Source organism: Lates calcarifer, linkage group LG16_LG22 (assembly GCF_001640805.2).
Source record: "Lates calcarifer isolate ASB-BC8 linkage group LG16_LG22, TLL_Latcal_v3, whole genome shotgun sequence".
Lineage (NCBI taxonomy): Eukaryota > Metazoa > Chordata > Actinopteri > Centropomidae > Lates > Lates calcarifer.
In genome coordinates this window covers 23,567,490-23,584,132 of record NC_066848.1, presented here as the reverse complement: position 1 = coordinate 23,584,132, position 16,643 = coordinate 23,567,490, and the positions used below count along the sequence as shown (strand labels likewise).

General features: G+C 39.3%; 1 protein-coding gene across 2 annotated transcripts; it reads right to left on the bottom strand.

Moving 5' to 3' along the window:
- Window positions 1-860: 860 nt before the first annotated feature.
- LOC108895728 (RING finger protein 122) lies at window positions 861-10,541 on the bottom strand. Of its 2 annotated transcripts, XR_007814785.1 has the most exons (7): window positions 9,442-10,541; window positions 6,347-6,503; window positions 4,685-4,727; window positions 4,532-4,573; window positions 3,855-3,937; window positions 2,871-3,127; window positions 861-1,429 (listed from the first exon to the last, which is right to left on the bottom strand). XR_007814785.1 is itself a non-coding variant. In XM_018694625.2 (6 exons), the coding sequence occupies exons 1-6, from the start codon at window positions 9,464-9,466 to the stop codon at window positions 3,007-3,009; spliced, it is 471 nt and encodes a 156-aa protein (XP_018550141.1). In that variant the 5' UTR covers window positions 9,467-10,541; the 3' UTR covers window positions 861-3,006. The 2 variants fall into 2 exon arrangements, 1 of the variants encoding a protein (XP_018550141.1); XM_018694625.2 differs by having other exon boundaries at window positions 861-3,127.
- Between the last annotated feature and the right edge of the window lie 6,102 nt (window positions 10,542-16,643).

The window sequence follows — 16,643 nt, the reverse complement described above, 5'->3', positions numbered from 1 at the left end:
CTGAGCAAGGAGTGCTGTTGGCATGGTGGGGTTGTGCTTCATCTGCAACAATGTTTAGGTTGGTGGTATGTGTCAAGTAAAATCCAGGTGAATGTCAGGACCTAAGGTTTCCAAGCAGAAGATTGAATTACATGAATATTGACATTGCAACATTTCATGGCAACCCAATAATTGCAGCGCTATTTTATCAAAGTGGAGGACCAACAGACTGACCGACCAGCAGACCAACAGTGCCATCACTAGAGGCAGACAAATTTCATTTAAAAACCACAACAACCTATTTGTTTAATTTACATATGCAGACTTTTTGTGTTGGGCACATGTATATAATAGAAGTAGGTGATAATATTGTATTATACTATACATACTCAGTCACATACACACACATTTGGTAAGATCAACCAAGTCCAACCTGCCTAAAACAAAGACAGAGCACCGACAGCACAACGGTGAAACTTCTCCATATAAAATAATGACAATGTACAAATAAACAGCTTTAAGTATCAACATGTAGCAAAACTAGAAAAAAGACTTAGATCCAAATGACCTCATCAAAACACTGGTTATATATATATATTTTTTTTTCTGAATCAGAAAATGTAAAAGCATTTACAGTTTACACAGTACTCAGTATATAACATGGTACACACAGAGAAGGATGTTCATGGGGCACCTCACTCAGACAGGAAGGCAGCTCAAACAGGCTCCTCATATCAGTGCAGTGTGTCTATTTATATCACTACAGTGCAGGGCAGTTCTCAGACCTCTGGAGCTAAGGTTCCACTGAAGAAGGATGAGGTTCAGGTCTGTCTCACTGGCACTGATGACTTCCAACTATTTGACAAATGACAGTCAAAGTGTTTTAGCTGACATACTATACCCTTTATTGAAGTCCAGTCATGATACAAAACAGTTCCTCAAAAATAACTTAAAAACCATTTATATCTTTATATGTGTGTTATTTCAGTGGTTGAGTCACTGCGGACTTTTAATTGTAGCTGAGTAGGCATGTGACAGCATGTAGTTGTCTTTTCTATCAAATCCCATATGACTCGACTGTCTTGCCGTTTAGGGCCTCACTACCTTCATTCATCTTGGCAACACACTGTCTGATGGAGCTGAAGATGGCAGCCAAATTACACACACACCTGTATCTCGTTAGTTTACAATTGTCCTGTTTTGCTCATTTAAACAGGACTTATTTTGACTGTAAAAGTCCTCTTTTCCTCAACTGCACATCTTTCCCTACAGTCTCTCTATTTGCCATCAAATCTGGAGCATCTGTGCACCAAAGGAGCATCTGGTATCTTCAAAGCTGGTGTTTTCTGGTGGTTGAATCTTCCTCCCTCCAAGCTCCAGGTTATTAAGTTGTGGCTCAAGACCATGACACATCATATTCATGAGGAGCTGCACATAATTATGGGGCAAACTGAAAAAAAAAAGCTGTCATACAAACATTTCTCAGAGGCAGAGCTGCTCTGGAGGCAGAAATAATCTCATTAGTTGAGTTGAGAAGTGGCACTACACATCACCATCCTCAAAATGCTGTGGGCCCAACATAACTGGGTGACATAGATGAACCCTTTCTAAAGCTTATCTGACTTACTCCTTGAATACAGTGGCAAGAAAAAGTAAGAGAATCCCTTGGAATTACCTTCATTGAATGTAAAACAAATCTGTTTTTAACAGGTGCTCAGACCTTCATCTTAATTGCAATCATGAATTCTAATGTCATAATGGTTGTCTGCCAGCTGAAACTCAGTGGAGGCTGGGTGATGCAGCAGGACAATGACCCTAAACAGTGAAGTAAATCTAGTACAGACTGAAGTCAAACAAAGAAACTTTGCCTGTTGGAATCAGAGCCTAGACCAAAGAGATGCTGTGGAATGAGCTGAAACAGCTGTTCACAGCAGATTTCCTGGTCCAAAATTCCTTCTGAACTTTGTGTAGGTCTGATCCTCAGCTACCAGAAGAGCTTGTTTGAGGTTACTGCTGCTGAGGTTCGACCAGTGTGTTCACTACAGAAACACATGGTTATAATTGAGTGTGATATTACCTTAAGCATGCTGTTTGTCTGTACTTGTGATTTAAATGACGATCAGATCACATTTTCTGAACAATTAATGCAGAAAACCAGGTCATTCCATAAGGTTTACAAACGTTTCTTGCCACTGCATTCACTAGTGACAGTTAGCTGGTATCTCCACAGTTGGATGATAAAATACACTGCTTGCTGATGATGCTGTGATTTTGATGATGATGGTAAATGCTAAACCCTTGGTGATTTTGTGTTGCTGTCACAGACCTTTTTAATTGCACCAACATTTCTACATGATGGAAGGAAGGTCAGTGGTTGAAGCCAAAGAACCATAGTTTTCCTTTAGGCTACTGTAATTAACATTAAACTTAAGCCCACTGAAAAAGACAAGCAGAAGTGCATTTGCTACATAAAGAATTAGATGAGAAAATATATAGTTTTATGATCTGTGGTGTGACCCCTATGATTGAGAGAAAGCCTTCGTTATGTGTAGGTTGAGCAAACACAGCCCTCCTTACTCTCTTAATAAATCTTAAGATTCCTACCAATACACACATATAAAGTGGAGTTAGCTAGCTGACAGCCAATTTTATAACCCAGTCTGAATGTGATTTTAGTGGCCTTCAGAGGATCTGCAGCTTTAAGGCACATGGACAACCTAGGTTTGTACTGAAAATTGCAGTATCTAGGTTTGATAGTGAGTCTTTATCCACTATCATGAATACCATATCAAGTATTAGTGAAAAGTCATCACCATTACCACCTCTGTGTCAGTGTTACAATCCCCATCTCCACATAGTTTGCCAGGTAGGTTCTTTGGCTTGGTACTTACAGTTTCTAAAATTTCTACTGCCAGAGTAGCTCTGCCTCAGAAAATGTTACTGTTGGACTGTGCAACAGGACCCTCTGTGGTGACAGGTGTCAACTGAGTGGAGAGCGTGAGGTGCTGCTGGACAGACGTTCCCCTCTCAGACCTCCAGGAGACTCTGTGGCTGCTCGGGTGCTTGTGGGGGGTCAGGCTGGAGGCGACAAATGGGCTTGTTGCACATAGGGCAGACGCTGCGGATTTCTAACCATTTTAGCAAACACCTGGGAAAAGTAGCAAGATGAGAGACATATTATCATGTTTTGTCACATATGCAGAGGTAGAAATGGTGGCAATTTAAGGAATCAAGACAGGGAACAGAATCTCTAACAGTACGCATGCACAGATCTAACACCCACAGCTTAATTAATAGTTGTAAAACAGGACTGAACAGACAGAGATAGAGGATATTTACACAGTTCACAGGTACTGGTGATACAGATAGATAAATATCAGTCAGAAAGAAAAGTAAACTGGTCTAAAAGCACTGCTGTTATTGTCACACCTATGCTGCGGGGCGAAAACAGGTCTCAGCTGCATAAAGCGTACTCATGTTCACACTTGTACAGACATATGTAGTCTGGAATTTGCTCATAAGTTTCTCTAGGGCACCCTGAAAAAGAACTGGTTAGTCAAGATTTTTGTACTTTAAGAAGGTCAGAATAATGTAGGTTTTAGGCCCATGGTGCCACTGACAACAGATTTGCAGACACAATGGCTGGTCCAAAAGTGCTGTTCCACATCATTTCAACTGAAGACTGTTTGCATCCACAGTCTCACATATCACGTATGAGTCAATAGAATAATCAATATAATCACCAATTTATGAGAGAGGTGTTTGTTTTTTTTTTTTTTTAATTTGACTGTGACTTTTAAATACAGTTTGGCATGTTCACAAATGTGGAGTGAGCTCATGAGAGTTTGATTACCAGGCATGGTTGTAGAACTTACTTCTTGTGAAAAGCATGGGAACATGGGCACACTCCAAGCTCGTCCCTGCTGCGAAACTCTTCTAAACACACTGCGCATGTTTGCTGAAAACAGGGAGTGAGATTAGGAAATCAGTTCAACACCAACACACCTGTCAGTTTAACTGTTCTCATGAACTACTACTGTGTAATTCAAGGTGAAAATGATCACCAATGATCAATGATTGTAAATGTCCATGACTACATTGCAATAATCACATCACTGCCATAACCCCTTATTTATACTAAGAATGTGCAGTAGGTACAACCAATCTTGACAATAGGTTTTTGCATTTGGTATATGAGAAATAAATGTACCCCTGATGACACCAAAATGTATACCAACATGTCAAACTAGATCACTGCCACTGACATAGTTTACAGTTTGTTGTAAGCTGTGAGTAGTCCCCCCATCCACATTACTTCCTGTCCAAGAAACATACACACTTCCTGTTTTTCAAACAAATGTCAGAGTTACTGTAACTTGTTACAGCAGTTAATTTGCTGCTGGAAATAATCACTGTGTCATGTTGCTAAATTTTTAACGCTTGCGTCACCAAACCGTTAAGTATATTTTCCACATTCATTTTGTCCCAATAGCCAGTTAGCATGGCTCAGCTCTACTTCTCTTCCATCCCAGTCAATCTGTGTTCAACTTACACCAAGAAGGCTCAGTTTCTTCCCCGCTCCTTTCAAAACAACCTGTTGACAAGAATGGATTTGTCACAAAATTCATATAGTTGAAGAATGAAAAGCAAATGATGCAGTGAGAATTACAATTACTAGTCCAAATGTAAATGTCTTTAATATTACCTCATTGTAGCCGTACTGTTCTCTTGCACCTTGACGCCTCAGTCTGTAAAGCACAAAAAAAAGAAAAACCTGTCATACTGGAATTTAGAGAAAATTTGTATAATGTGCCTGGTAGCATCAGGCTTCATCAGGACATGTTTTGTCATGCTGTATGAATCAGCTGAAGTCCTGGAATTCACACAATGCAAGTAACAGCCTGTGCGTCTATGCTCATTGTGACTAGATCTGTAACTGTGCACAAGAACTCTGAACTCTGAAATTCTTTTTATCAAGTTGATCATATATTGTTAAAAGCATAAAAAGATTACCATCATTTTGGGTTCAGTGAACTCATGAAAATGTTAATTCCTATTGAGATATGCACCATTTGAGAGGTTTGAAACATCTTTAAGAATCACTGAATTAAAGGTCTCCTTTGGAACCTTTGTCTTAAAGGTATCTGTTTGATCTACTCCTCTGCCAGCAGAAAAAAACACCAACATGACTGATGAAATGTATTGTCATCAGTCCATTTAGACATATTTGACTGTGCAAACATAGCCTTTCTTTCAATTCAAGTATTGGAGATAAGGCTAAAAAATCTAAATCGTGAAATCAAATCAAACTCTAGAGCCACATCACCACCAGTCTCAGACGATGTTTTTTAACCCAATACCTGTCTGTTAACCCAACTTTACATACTCTTTACATGGATTTTTCAAATAACTGGCTAACATTGTCAAAGCATAAAATCCTCAGTAAGGATACATGTGTTTTTCTAGAATCCTGTCAACAGCACCACACTGACCTAAACTTTTATGGTTTGTCAAACAGCAGACAATGTACTATACATCCATGTATCCATGGATGTGGATACATGGAGGTACAGGCTCCTGTGGCACAGGAGGTAGAGCAGGTAGAGCAGTCGCCCACCAATCAGAAGGTCGGTGGTTCGATTCCTGGCTCCTCCAGTCTGCGTGCCGCAGATATACTGATACTGATACTGTGTGTCATTGGCGTGCGAATGTGTGTGTCTGTGCTAGAAAGCACTATTGTATAGAACAAGTGCTGTATGAATGTGTGAATGGGGTGAATGTGATCTGTAATGTGAAGCGCTTTGAGCGGTTAAAAAGACTAGAAAGTATAAAAGTAGAGTCATTTACATTTACCATTTGTAATACAAAGCACTGACAGATTACCTGAATCAACTGAGTACAGTTAATTACAGTTTTAAAACCCAGTCTGTTAAGAGTTTTAAGGAGATTTCTCAGAGTATACAAGTTACCATCTGTTAACAAGTTAGGTGGTTTCGGTTGGACTGTGACTGATACCAACCATCTCATGTGAAAGCCAAATGATACCAAATGATGCCATCTGGCAAGTCTGGCTAAGACTGAATTATTCTTTTACTGCTAGAAAACCGAGACCATTGACTTAGGTTTTGTTTTGTGTTGAGGGTAGAAAATATATTTTACCAGTGACTCGAGGGTATAAACTTGCCTTTGTGCTATTTTCTGATTAAGCCGTTGGTTAGTGAGTTTGCTGTATGCTTATAGCTAATAAAATGCAGGTACAGTTAAAGTCATATGTCATAGGTTTAAGTAAATCTTTGTAGGTATATGTAGGTAATAGATGTTAGTTATATAATAAAACATGTGCAGGAGTTCAGGAGTTGTCTTGTACCTGAACAGGTAGCAGCAGAAGATGAGGCTGAGCATGAGGATGAAGAGGCCAATGCCCAGGATGATGATGTAGATGTTGAGGGGCAGGTGGAAGAGCACTTCAGATGTCATTCTGCAGTAGGGGTTGGAGTTCTTCAATCGAAGGTCACACAGGCACCCTGAGGGGTCAGGATATATAAAATTGTATAATTACAGGAAAAACAACATGGTTGGGCTGCAAGGAAGAGAAAAGTACTTCTATGTATTGAGGTTACACCAGCACCACCTCAGTATCACAGCTGTCACAGATGATTCCACAGTAAGAAAATGCAGTATTTCCCCAGTTTTTTATTCTTGTCAGGGGTTAAAAGCTTCTGAAGTATCCATTCAATATGTATTTATATCAATACAAATATTAATGCACACTTGTGCGTCAGCAAATCAATTCAAAGTTCACTTATATAATTATAAATACAGCTAGTTTTTAACTGTACCATGTCCATTGTGTCATATTGTAATATTTTCATGAAAGGTTGGTATTGGTCCGAATGCAAGTCTAATCCAACTTTGTCCATCTGAGTCAGCTTTGTCTTCACACAAAGAACAAGGCAGTCGTGAATATAGCCTACTGTTGGTAATAATGCAAATACACGTCATGTTTTCAAATGTATGTTGAAAATGTAAGAAAATGTCATTTTATACATGAAAAGCCAGCAGGTGAACAAAGCCACAGTGAGGTCTTTCAGCTGTTAGGATTGTAGCCTACATTATGTGGCCTTTAAAATCCTAGCAGAAATCATCAATTAAGAATGCATTCTTCTTCGCACATTGTCTGGTGCACAGACAGAAGATATTAGCATAAATACTTAAAAATGAATGAAATGAAAATAAAACCCTTAGTGACGTTGGTCCATGTTTTATGTCTTTCTGAATGATGTTGTTTCCCCTGTCTCTAACCTGATAGTCCACTCACATTGCTTTCAATTTAATTTATATGGTAAGAATTAGGTTTAGGTTTAGGTTAAAGATGCACTAATCAAAAATTGTACATCAGTATTTTATTAATGTGAAACTTTTAGTAATAAGCACACAGAGAGTGATCAGCAGGATGATCAGCCAAGCTGTGCAGAGCATCCGACCATCTGAGCTCATTGTTCTGGTTTTATGACCCACAACTTTACTGTTTTGGAGAGCTGCTATAATCGGAAACACGGCTAAGGAGAGTGGTGAGAGTAAACCAGAACAGTAAAGTTGGGGGCCATAGACCCACTGCATGCTCTAGTGCCTGTCCAGCACCAAACAAAGGTAGCAACCAGCTGGTGAACGTAGTAAAACATTTAGCAGATAAAGAGCCAGATATTTACCCTCAGGAGTTGGTTGAGGCTAAAAAAGCTAGCACATTTATTGAGTACTAAAGCTGATATTGTTTCCTGTAAACTGAATATGTAGCTAAGCAGCTGTTAACATGTTTGCAACATGTTTTCCATTAAAAGTTGCAGGTATTTTCTGTAATCTTTGTGTCCCCGTGGTGGGATGTTAACCACCCAGCTCCATCAGAGCCTTTCCAGTGTGTTTCCATGGCTCAAGCAGGTTGTCATGACAAACATATCCCATCATACATCACCTTGTCTGTCAATCCCAGACGAGGATGTGGGGTTGGATAATAGGAGGTGCATGTGTGTGGACGTATCTGTGTAACTAGTAAGGCCTGGCACACAGGTTCCACACCGTGTCTGTGGCCGCTTCTCGTTTCAAACTGCAATGTAATACTGCTTACACTGTAGAGATTCTAGAGCTGCACAAATTTTTAAGCTGGAGTGAAAGTCGAGATATGAGTGCATGTGTAGAAGTGAGAAGAAGTGAGTAAAAAATAGAGCGAAAGGGAGAAAACTGTGGTGAGGAAATAACTTGACATTTCTTTCTTGCTGTGTTTTTTTTATGGTTGTAAAGTGTTTATGTCATATATCCTTATCAATCTTTGTAAAACAGGGTCTACTAAGGGAGGTGACAGAGTTTCAGTGTCCTCATGATGCTCACTGGCTTTACCACTAGAGAATCCTTTACACATATTTACAAAATTCATAGATCCCACAGCAAAAGCGCCTCTCCACACTGCATAGTACTTTGATGTGAACTTTTACAACCATCCTTGCGTCACACAGGAATGTGTTCCACTTGCCTCTTGGCCTAAAAGTGGTTACTTGCTTGAGCTTGGGCTTGGAGAGAATGAAGTGCATTCAGCCCGAGGGGCTTGAACATGGCACTTTTCATTCTACATAACGCAAGTCAGCCTTCAACTGCAGCAGTTAGCTCTTTCTTCAAATCAAGTGCCAGAACTTATACTGTGATGGTGACCTCCTGGTTCAAAGGTCATTTTCTAATGGTCAGTGGTCATGGCAGTAGGGTGCAGTCTCTGTGTACAGTGAGGGGGGGGGTTTAGGTAGAATTTAACAGGAGATTTGGCTAAAGAAGTAGACAGCTGTAATCTTAGCACGATGTTAGTGAATCATTGATAGTGGAGCACTAAAAGGTAGGCCACTGTGCAAATGCATGCAGTGTGGACAGGACTGTACCTGAGCGCTGGTAAACAGGAATAGTAGCTTTAGTTTTCTGTGTTTTGGCTGGAAACAAAGGTTCTCCCTTTTGTATTGTTCGAATAATGTTTGAGGTCATATTTTTGTCATGTTAGTGGTAAATCATATAATAATGTGTGATCATGGTTCTTATAGATCATGTTATAATATTAGGAATGGTTTGCGCCAGATATTCATAAATCCATGTATAAGTTAATGTGTAAGGTCCTGAAGATCCTAGTATCTAGCTAGTTTCAAACCACTAAATTAAGAGCTGTCTTAGCAGGCAAAGGCTTTAGTAATGTGTAAACTGGTTGCTGAGACACAGCTGTAGCAGTGGTATTACTTTTTAAAATATCTTAATAATGACAAAATGTGTTGCAGAATTTGGTAATATTCATTCAAATAGTAGGAAATATCTGACAGTGCTAACCTCACCAATGTTATTTAGTCATTTAGCTAATTCTAGTCTAACCCTTTTAAATGTAGTATTTCCACATAGAAAACACTGAACTTACAAAAAGCTTGTACAACCGGCACTTACCGTTACACCATTGGACAGAGTGCATCAAATATGCAGATGCTCGGACGACAAAGCCAGAGAGCTGCAGGGGTCGCGACCTCTTCAATATCACAAACTCTAGTTTCCACAAATTTTCTGAAATGTGTTTCTGGAAATGAAAAGGATCAGTTGTGACTTTTATGTCCACTGCCTTTTGAGTTCAGACTAGTTTAACCCTGATTGTTGATAGCGAGGATGTGCAGTGAGTTAAATCCTTGTGGTCTGGAGTAAGCAGACCTGATTAGAGACTCCCAGTTCCTCAAGAAGACATCTGCTCAATCGAACAGTGATTATTCAGTCAGCAGTGATGATTTACTATCAAATAATATGATGCAAACATCCACATTAATTGAGATTTAGACTCCCAGACAACTGTAAATATGTCAGAGAAAGAAATCTGAGTGTTTCTTTGTGTCCTCCGTCCTGCATGACAAAGAAACCAGTCTTGGAGATAAACCTGTGAGCGCTGTGGATAAAAAGACACCAATGTCACTGATAATACGAGGAAATGTACTTCCAAATCCCACCCAGCACTCTGGTTATGAACCTCTGGCCGTGCACACTCCCTGCTTTTTTCCTTTGTCTCCTTTTCAAAACATTGTCACGAGGCTCTCCCTCCCTTCTTTATTTTCTTTTCTCTTCTCTCTTCCTTTCCTCCTTTTCCTCTTCCCTCTCCTTTTAGATCTCCATGTCGCTTTCCTCCTCTCAGGCTGATGAAAACCTGCCGTGGCCAATTATGGAGAGACAAAAGGAAGGACATGGATGGGTTCCCCGGCAGCACAGCCAGCCAACCAGGCAGCCAGGCAGGCAGGCAGCCTCAGTGGTGTTCCTGTGGAAGGCAGCTCCTCATCTCTACCCCTGCCTTCCTGCTCTGAGCACACAGCACAGGGAGGTATAAAACACAGGAAGACAATGCGGCTAATGTTAATTCAGATCCAGGCTCTCCTCTCCTCTCCTGTATTTTCTTCTCTCATTCACTCTCCTCCTCTCTTCTTCCTCGTCTCTCCCCTCTCCACTTCTCGTCTTCAGCTCTCAGTTTGTAAACAGATCCCTGCTCATGTGATTCGCTGTCTGCATCACAGCTCTGCTTTCACCGCCCCCTCCTTCCTCCTTCCTCCTTCCTCCCTCCTCGCACCCCCGCCCGCCTGCCCTCCCTTTACCCCTCGCCTCTGAGTTTTTCCTTCCACACACAACCCCCCTCTTCCCCTCCTTTCTTTGCAGCTGCAAGCTATTATTGAAGTAGCTGCAGAGCAGATGGTAGATAGGCAGATGTGGAAACAGGCGTGGGGAGAGGCTATGATATGATAGTTATAAGGTAGTTTGATTGATTGCATGCTATTTGTCAAACTCACCACAACTAACTCTCCTTCACAGAAACTTTCTCCTTGTTTATAGAAAGATCATAACCTAAACTGATTCAGATGGGGAGTTTTCACCCAGACCCTCAGGGGGCGCAGTGGCTCAAAGTCAACCATGGTGGCAATTAGTTTTTAACAATTTGATTTGATAACAGCAAGTAGGTTTGTTAAAGCATATTCACCACTAAAGAACATTATAAACTGTAATAAAAGGAAATTAAGAGGATACCTGCCTGATCTTAAAGGGTAAGTCAGGTATTTTTGAACCTGGGCCTTATTTTCCCATATTTATAATCCAACAGGGAATTGTCCACATCAAAGTGCATTTACTTAAGTGCTTGTTTTTGCCACTGAGAGAGTCAGATTGTTTTTATAAGTGTCTGACAACATTACAGAGAGAGACCTTTTTATTAAAAAGTAAGATCCTTTTTGTTTTACCAGAATCATCATCATATATTGCTACCAGACTACAAAAAGTAATTTTACAAAGCAGAATATGCAAGTTACTGGAATACCTCTGCAACAATCAGTTAGTTAGTTTGTGTTATTTTGCAGTACTTTTATTTATGTAAAGGATCTGAATACTTCTTCCACCACTCAAAGTCACACAATAACACTAAGTAACTGAGGCAGCGGCAGACAAACAACTCCCATGTTCTACCAAAGCATTTAGGTCAGCTGAGCTCATTTCAGCACTGACTGCTAAACATTTTACTCAGCGGTGACCATCACCATTTGCAATTATTGGTGAGTTTTACAAAGCTACAGTAAGCTACAATCTGTTTCCTGTGGTTGGCTTGTCAGTGTGTCATTCACAGTCAGCCAATCAGAAGAGAGGCTCAGAGACTGATAGAATGATTTGTTCTTGCTTCAGCTCCAGAGAGAGGTTTCAACATCAGAGAGGAAATATAAAACTCTACTGAAATGCTTTTTGGTACTTAAATCCACAAATATATCTTATGGATATCAAAACTTCAAATGAAACACTGGAGGAGTGTAAAATATGGGATATGTTCACACACTTCATTCAAAAGATTTCTACCATCAATTCTCATAACTTTCTGAAAATCCACTCCTCTTTTGTGGAACAGTGAAGGTTAAATACAACTCAGTGGTGATGGTAGCTTATCAGCTACATTCTTACAGTTCACCAGAATTGAACTTAACCTGTTATTTGAGTTTATATTGTGATTATAGTGTTTTCTACCATAAGATATATGGTATTTTACCAAATAAGTTGTGCTTAATGAATGCACAGTACAAAGACAGTAGGAAATAAGAGTGTCAGTAACAGCCTACAGCACATTATTGCCCTGGGACTATTTCAGTGTCATTTTAATATCTTCAAAAATTGTTTTCACTGATGATAATATAAATACTGTCCTCCCCTTTAAAATAACCCTAAAGGACGTCTGTGCAAGCAGCTTATTATGACCCACAGTTGCTGTTTGTTTCCTATTTGAAACCAACCATCATAATCCTTTCTTTTAATCATGACCATTCCACAATCTTAAGTGACAATGAAAGTCCTCTAACGGTGATAAAGTACCCCAGTAACCCAAACCACAATCTTTTCCTACACGTAACTAAGTTCTTTTCGTGCCCAAGTCTAACTGAACCAAGGTTCCACAAGCTTAACTGTGTGTTTATCATTGTAAACATGACAGCGAAGGTCCAGTATGCCTCCGCCGGCACACTCCATGTGTTTATTATTGTAACTATGACAGCAAAGGTGGTGCCTGCCACTGTAGGGGCACAATTTAGGAGATGCTCCCATGGGTCATCAGAGGGTAGGGACAAACCACTGAATGTGGTTGTTGAGAATATAATGGTAAAAACAGAGTGAGCAAGTCTTTATATTATATTACCACTTACTCCAGAATTTACACTGTACTTCAAATTAATAAGAGATCTTTCTCCAATATTTTCAGTGAGTGTGGTGTGCTGTCACTAAAAGACAAGGGACAATTGTCCACTGAACCTCAGAAGCAGAGACAGTGATAGAGGGCAGAGCAACACCAGACGGCTCAGTGTGTTAGCCGCTCCAGTACTCTCAGCTCTGGTGTCTGATTGATAGCACTGTCAGCAGCCCAACAGGAAAGACACTCCAAGGTGTGGTAGGATTGCATAACTGAGCTATGACCAAGATGGTAACTTTTACTTTTTCTGATTGTTAGGAAATGCGATGTTGTCAATGAATGAAACTTCTGGAAATGGATTTCTGATCGACAGTTGGTCTGTATGCAAGAAAAGAAAAAAAAAGGAATAGTCAAATCTTCTTATTGAACAGTAAAATCTGATTTAACTGACAAAATTCTGTGCTGGTTATATTCCTAAAAAGAGTTTTTATTATTTATGATTCAATGATATGACATGACCTAAAAGCCTGTGTTGACCTATGTTGTTCGTAAGGTCCACTGTTTTACTTCACTACTGTTAACTTGAAAGCATTACCATATTTGATGCAGGACAGTGATCAGAGTTAAAGGGGAACTTCACCAAAGTGCAATAATAGATTCCTGTAGTGTCCCTTTAAATGAGTGAAAAAATAATCTTGCCTATCAGGTAATCTGGAGCTAGTCCAAATTGAAATCCCTAAACCATGCTTCAAGAAGCCATATCAGTCAAAGGAGGATTGGGAACAGGCATTCAGGAAATATTATGAAGATAAAAGTCAATGACAGGTGACATGAAAGAGAATGAGAGATGAGAGCAGAAAGTTAAATAAGATAAACAAACATGGGGAGAACATGAGACAGACAGTCAGGATGTTCAGCATTTCAATGAAAAATGGATTATAAAAACACAAATACTAATGCCATATAGAAACAAACTACAAGTCCAAATAGGATGTATTGGGCTTGTTTCCAGCTTATTCAGTTTGCTGTCACCTTTGTGATGAGCAGTAACACAGTTCTGTTGGAGGAGAGCTGAGACTCCCATTTTCAGATGTCTTACTGTGTTTGTTATTTGCTGCTACGTTATTTCAAATGCTCTCACCTGATGGAATTAATCGTGTCAAAGGAATAAACAACAAGGAATAAACCATTCCACACACACACGCTTGGTGTGAACGTGCCCTGAGGTTATGGGCCAGAAAAAAAAATCTTCAGCTCTGCCCAGTGAGGATTAATGCAATCAGTGGGTTTATTTCTGCCCCCAGAGCTGCTTTGAGATATTTGTGGAACTAAGACTACAACCTGCTGAATGGCTTCAGTTTTTAGCCAGTAAACGGTTTCAGTTTGAAGTAGGCATATAAAAGAGCAAGCAATTAAAGCTATATGGAAGAATTAGAAATGTGACCAGTAGGCTACATGTCGTGTAGGCAAATGAGAGTGTGCTTACTTTTTATATCTTTCAGTTGTTTTCACCTGGATGTTAAAATGAAAAGAGAGGTGAGACCCCAGAAGTCAAAGACCCAACTACTTGCCTATGTGTACTTGCCAAACAATGTATTATGTCCAGGGGAGTTAGTTATAATATATCTGAAACTTACTTCAGTGGAACTAAAGGTCTATCTAGTGGTTGATGTGCAGAAGTGCAGCATAAAGCTGACTTCAGTGATGGGAAGTAGTATTAGTTTATCCATATCAAACCAGGAAACATAGAAACTCATAACTCCATTAACACAATAAAATAAAATAAAAATTCTAAAACATGCATTTAAAAAAAGATTTTAAAGGCTGCTGTATTAGCTGTCCACTGCAGAAGAAGATTTTCATTAAATTAAGTCAAACCCCATTTTATACTCTTTTGTCTGGACTATCCAATGTATTGACATTCTTCAAATACCTTTCTGTTCAGTAGTTTTCAGCATTAGTGGCAGAGTCCACATTCCCATCCTGCATTCAATTTATTTACTTACACACACATACAACATGAGTTTTCTAGTGTTAAACAAATACATCAGTTATATTTCTGACATAGCAACTGTTCTTTGAGTGTTCGCTGTAATATGTAACTCTATTTGCTCCTGCCAAATCAACAGAGACTGAAATTTTAATTATAACTTTAAAGTGTACTGACTTCACTACTGACCTTATTAAATTTCACTAATCCTACTTGTCCTTCTCCTAACCTTATTATCTCTTACAAAAATAGTGCATCCACTTAATAATATTTTGATGGATACAAAGCTAAACCACTGTTGGCCTTCAGGCCTACTTTCCAAAGCATATGTGGGAAAATATCATTTAGTAATAAATGAATTGATAAGCTTATCAAATATAACTGAATGCTATGCTTGTGATAAAAATGAAAACTTTTCAGTTTCAAATCTAAACATTTTAACAGGTTCAAGCTGATTCAACTGAAGATATTTCCTAACACTGTGATCCAAGTAAATGCATACTTTCAATAGAAGCCAAGTGTCTTGTTTAAGAATTCTCTATCCAGTGGACAGGTCCTAAGAATTAGAATTCAAAAAGTGGCAGGTGGGGGGGGGACTGACGTTTCAGTCTGTCATAGAGATACATGACCCTTCCTGTGGACTTGAAATAGATGAGATCCAGTTTTATGATAACTGTGTCTCCAGGGCATGTGTTAGTTTATTATACATGTAGATCTGCATGTAGAGATCAGTAATACACCAGTAATACACAACTGGAAAAAGTGGACAACTAACATATAGAAAAGGACACATATTTATCAAAGTGAAATTTTGGATTTAAATGTAAAATAAGAGCAAAATCCCTCACTTTTCAACTCAAAATACAGAGCCAACACATCCTAAGACATGTCTGTGTTAACCTTTTTTTTCCACAGCTGAATAAAATTACAGAAATGTGAATTCTGGATTTTACTTATGTTTCCTTTACATAATATAGTTCACTTTTTAATTTATTATCTTGCTTTAGTGTGGTTTTCAAAGTTCCAGTAAATACATGTGTGTCATTTCCCCAGCAGAGGGCGCTCCAGGATCATGTATCAGATGCAGTGATGTTTAACACCTATGTTGCAGAAGATGGCGCTGTTATTTGTTTATATAATGTCCTGACTGGAGCATGGACTGGAGTAGCAGGGTAATCAAAAGGCAGAGCTCACTGTCTGCTGTGTTAACAAATATTATTTCCTGCATCAACTATCTACAAGTATAAGCACATGAAATGATTATTATTACTGTGAGACGCCCAGGAGACCTAAATCTGATGACAGCTCGACTTTTGTTGTCACATTGGTATTGTTGTGTAATATCTCTGAAACTGTGCACCAGTTTTCATTTCTCCTTTTCCTGTTGTAAGCTTACATGGCAAGGCTGAGCATTTCAGGCAGTGGGACAAGAGCAGCATGAGCCAGCACAACAAATTACAAGTTGTTTTAGTTGATTGCCACATGGAGGTCAGCCCCCTAGTGTGGTGCAATGATAATATATGTAAATGGGCTACCATGCCCCGACCAGACAGAACAAGATTTAACCAGCCTACGCCTGGCTGAGGTTGCTTACCTCCAAACTTCACACATGTCTAACAATAAATTCCAGCACTGCACTAAGAGAGACAGAAGCTCAGTTGTGCTGACAGTGAGGGACCTGAAGGCAGTTGACTTTTTGCGAACAAAATCACTCTCTGAATTAAATGATGAGATTTTCACTGTATCACATTGTTATTTTTAATTACATCAGGCTGATGTAAACTTTGTAAAGCATGTTTAAATCACTACTACTTCAATGCAACTGACTGCATCTGATACACACACACACACACACACACACACAGGTGAATGTTTATTTGTTCAATTAATATATGGGTTTGGGCATATAAGACTGAATGTGTGGATATTAAAAGATATACCTTAAAACTGTGGATGCGATAAAGAAAAATAATGAAC

Bases quoted from the DNA above. Each gene is read 5' to 3' on its own strand.
- LOC108895728 (XM_018694625.2), bottom strand. From the start codon at position 9,466: ATGCACTCTGTCCAATGGTGTAACG. The intron at 3,938-4,531 runs GTAAGTTGAACA...CCCTGTTTTCAG, and splicing joins AGAAACTGAGCCTTCTTGGT to CAAACATGCGCAGTGTGTTT. The intron at 3,128-3,854 runs GTAAGTTCTACA...TACTTTTCCCAG, and splicing joins TCCCATGCTTTTCACAAGAA to GTGTTTGCTAAAATGGTTAG.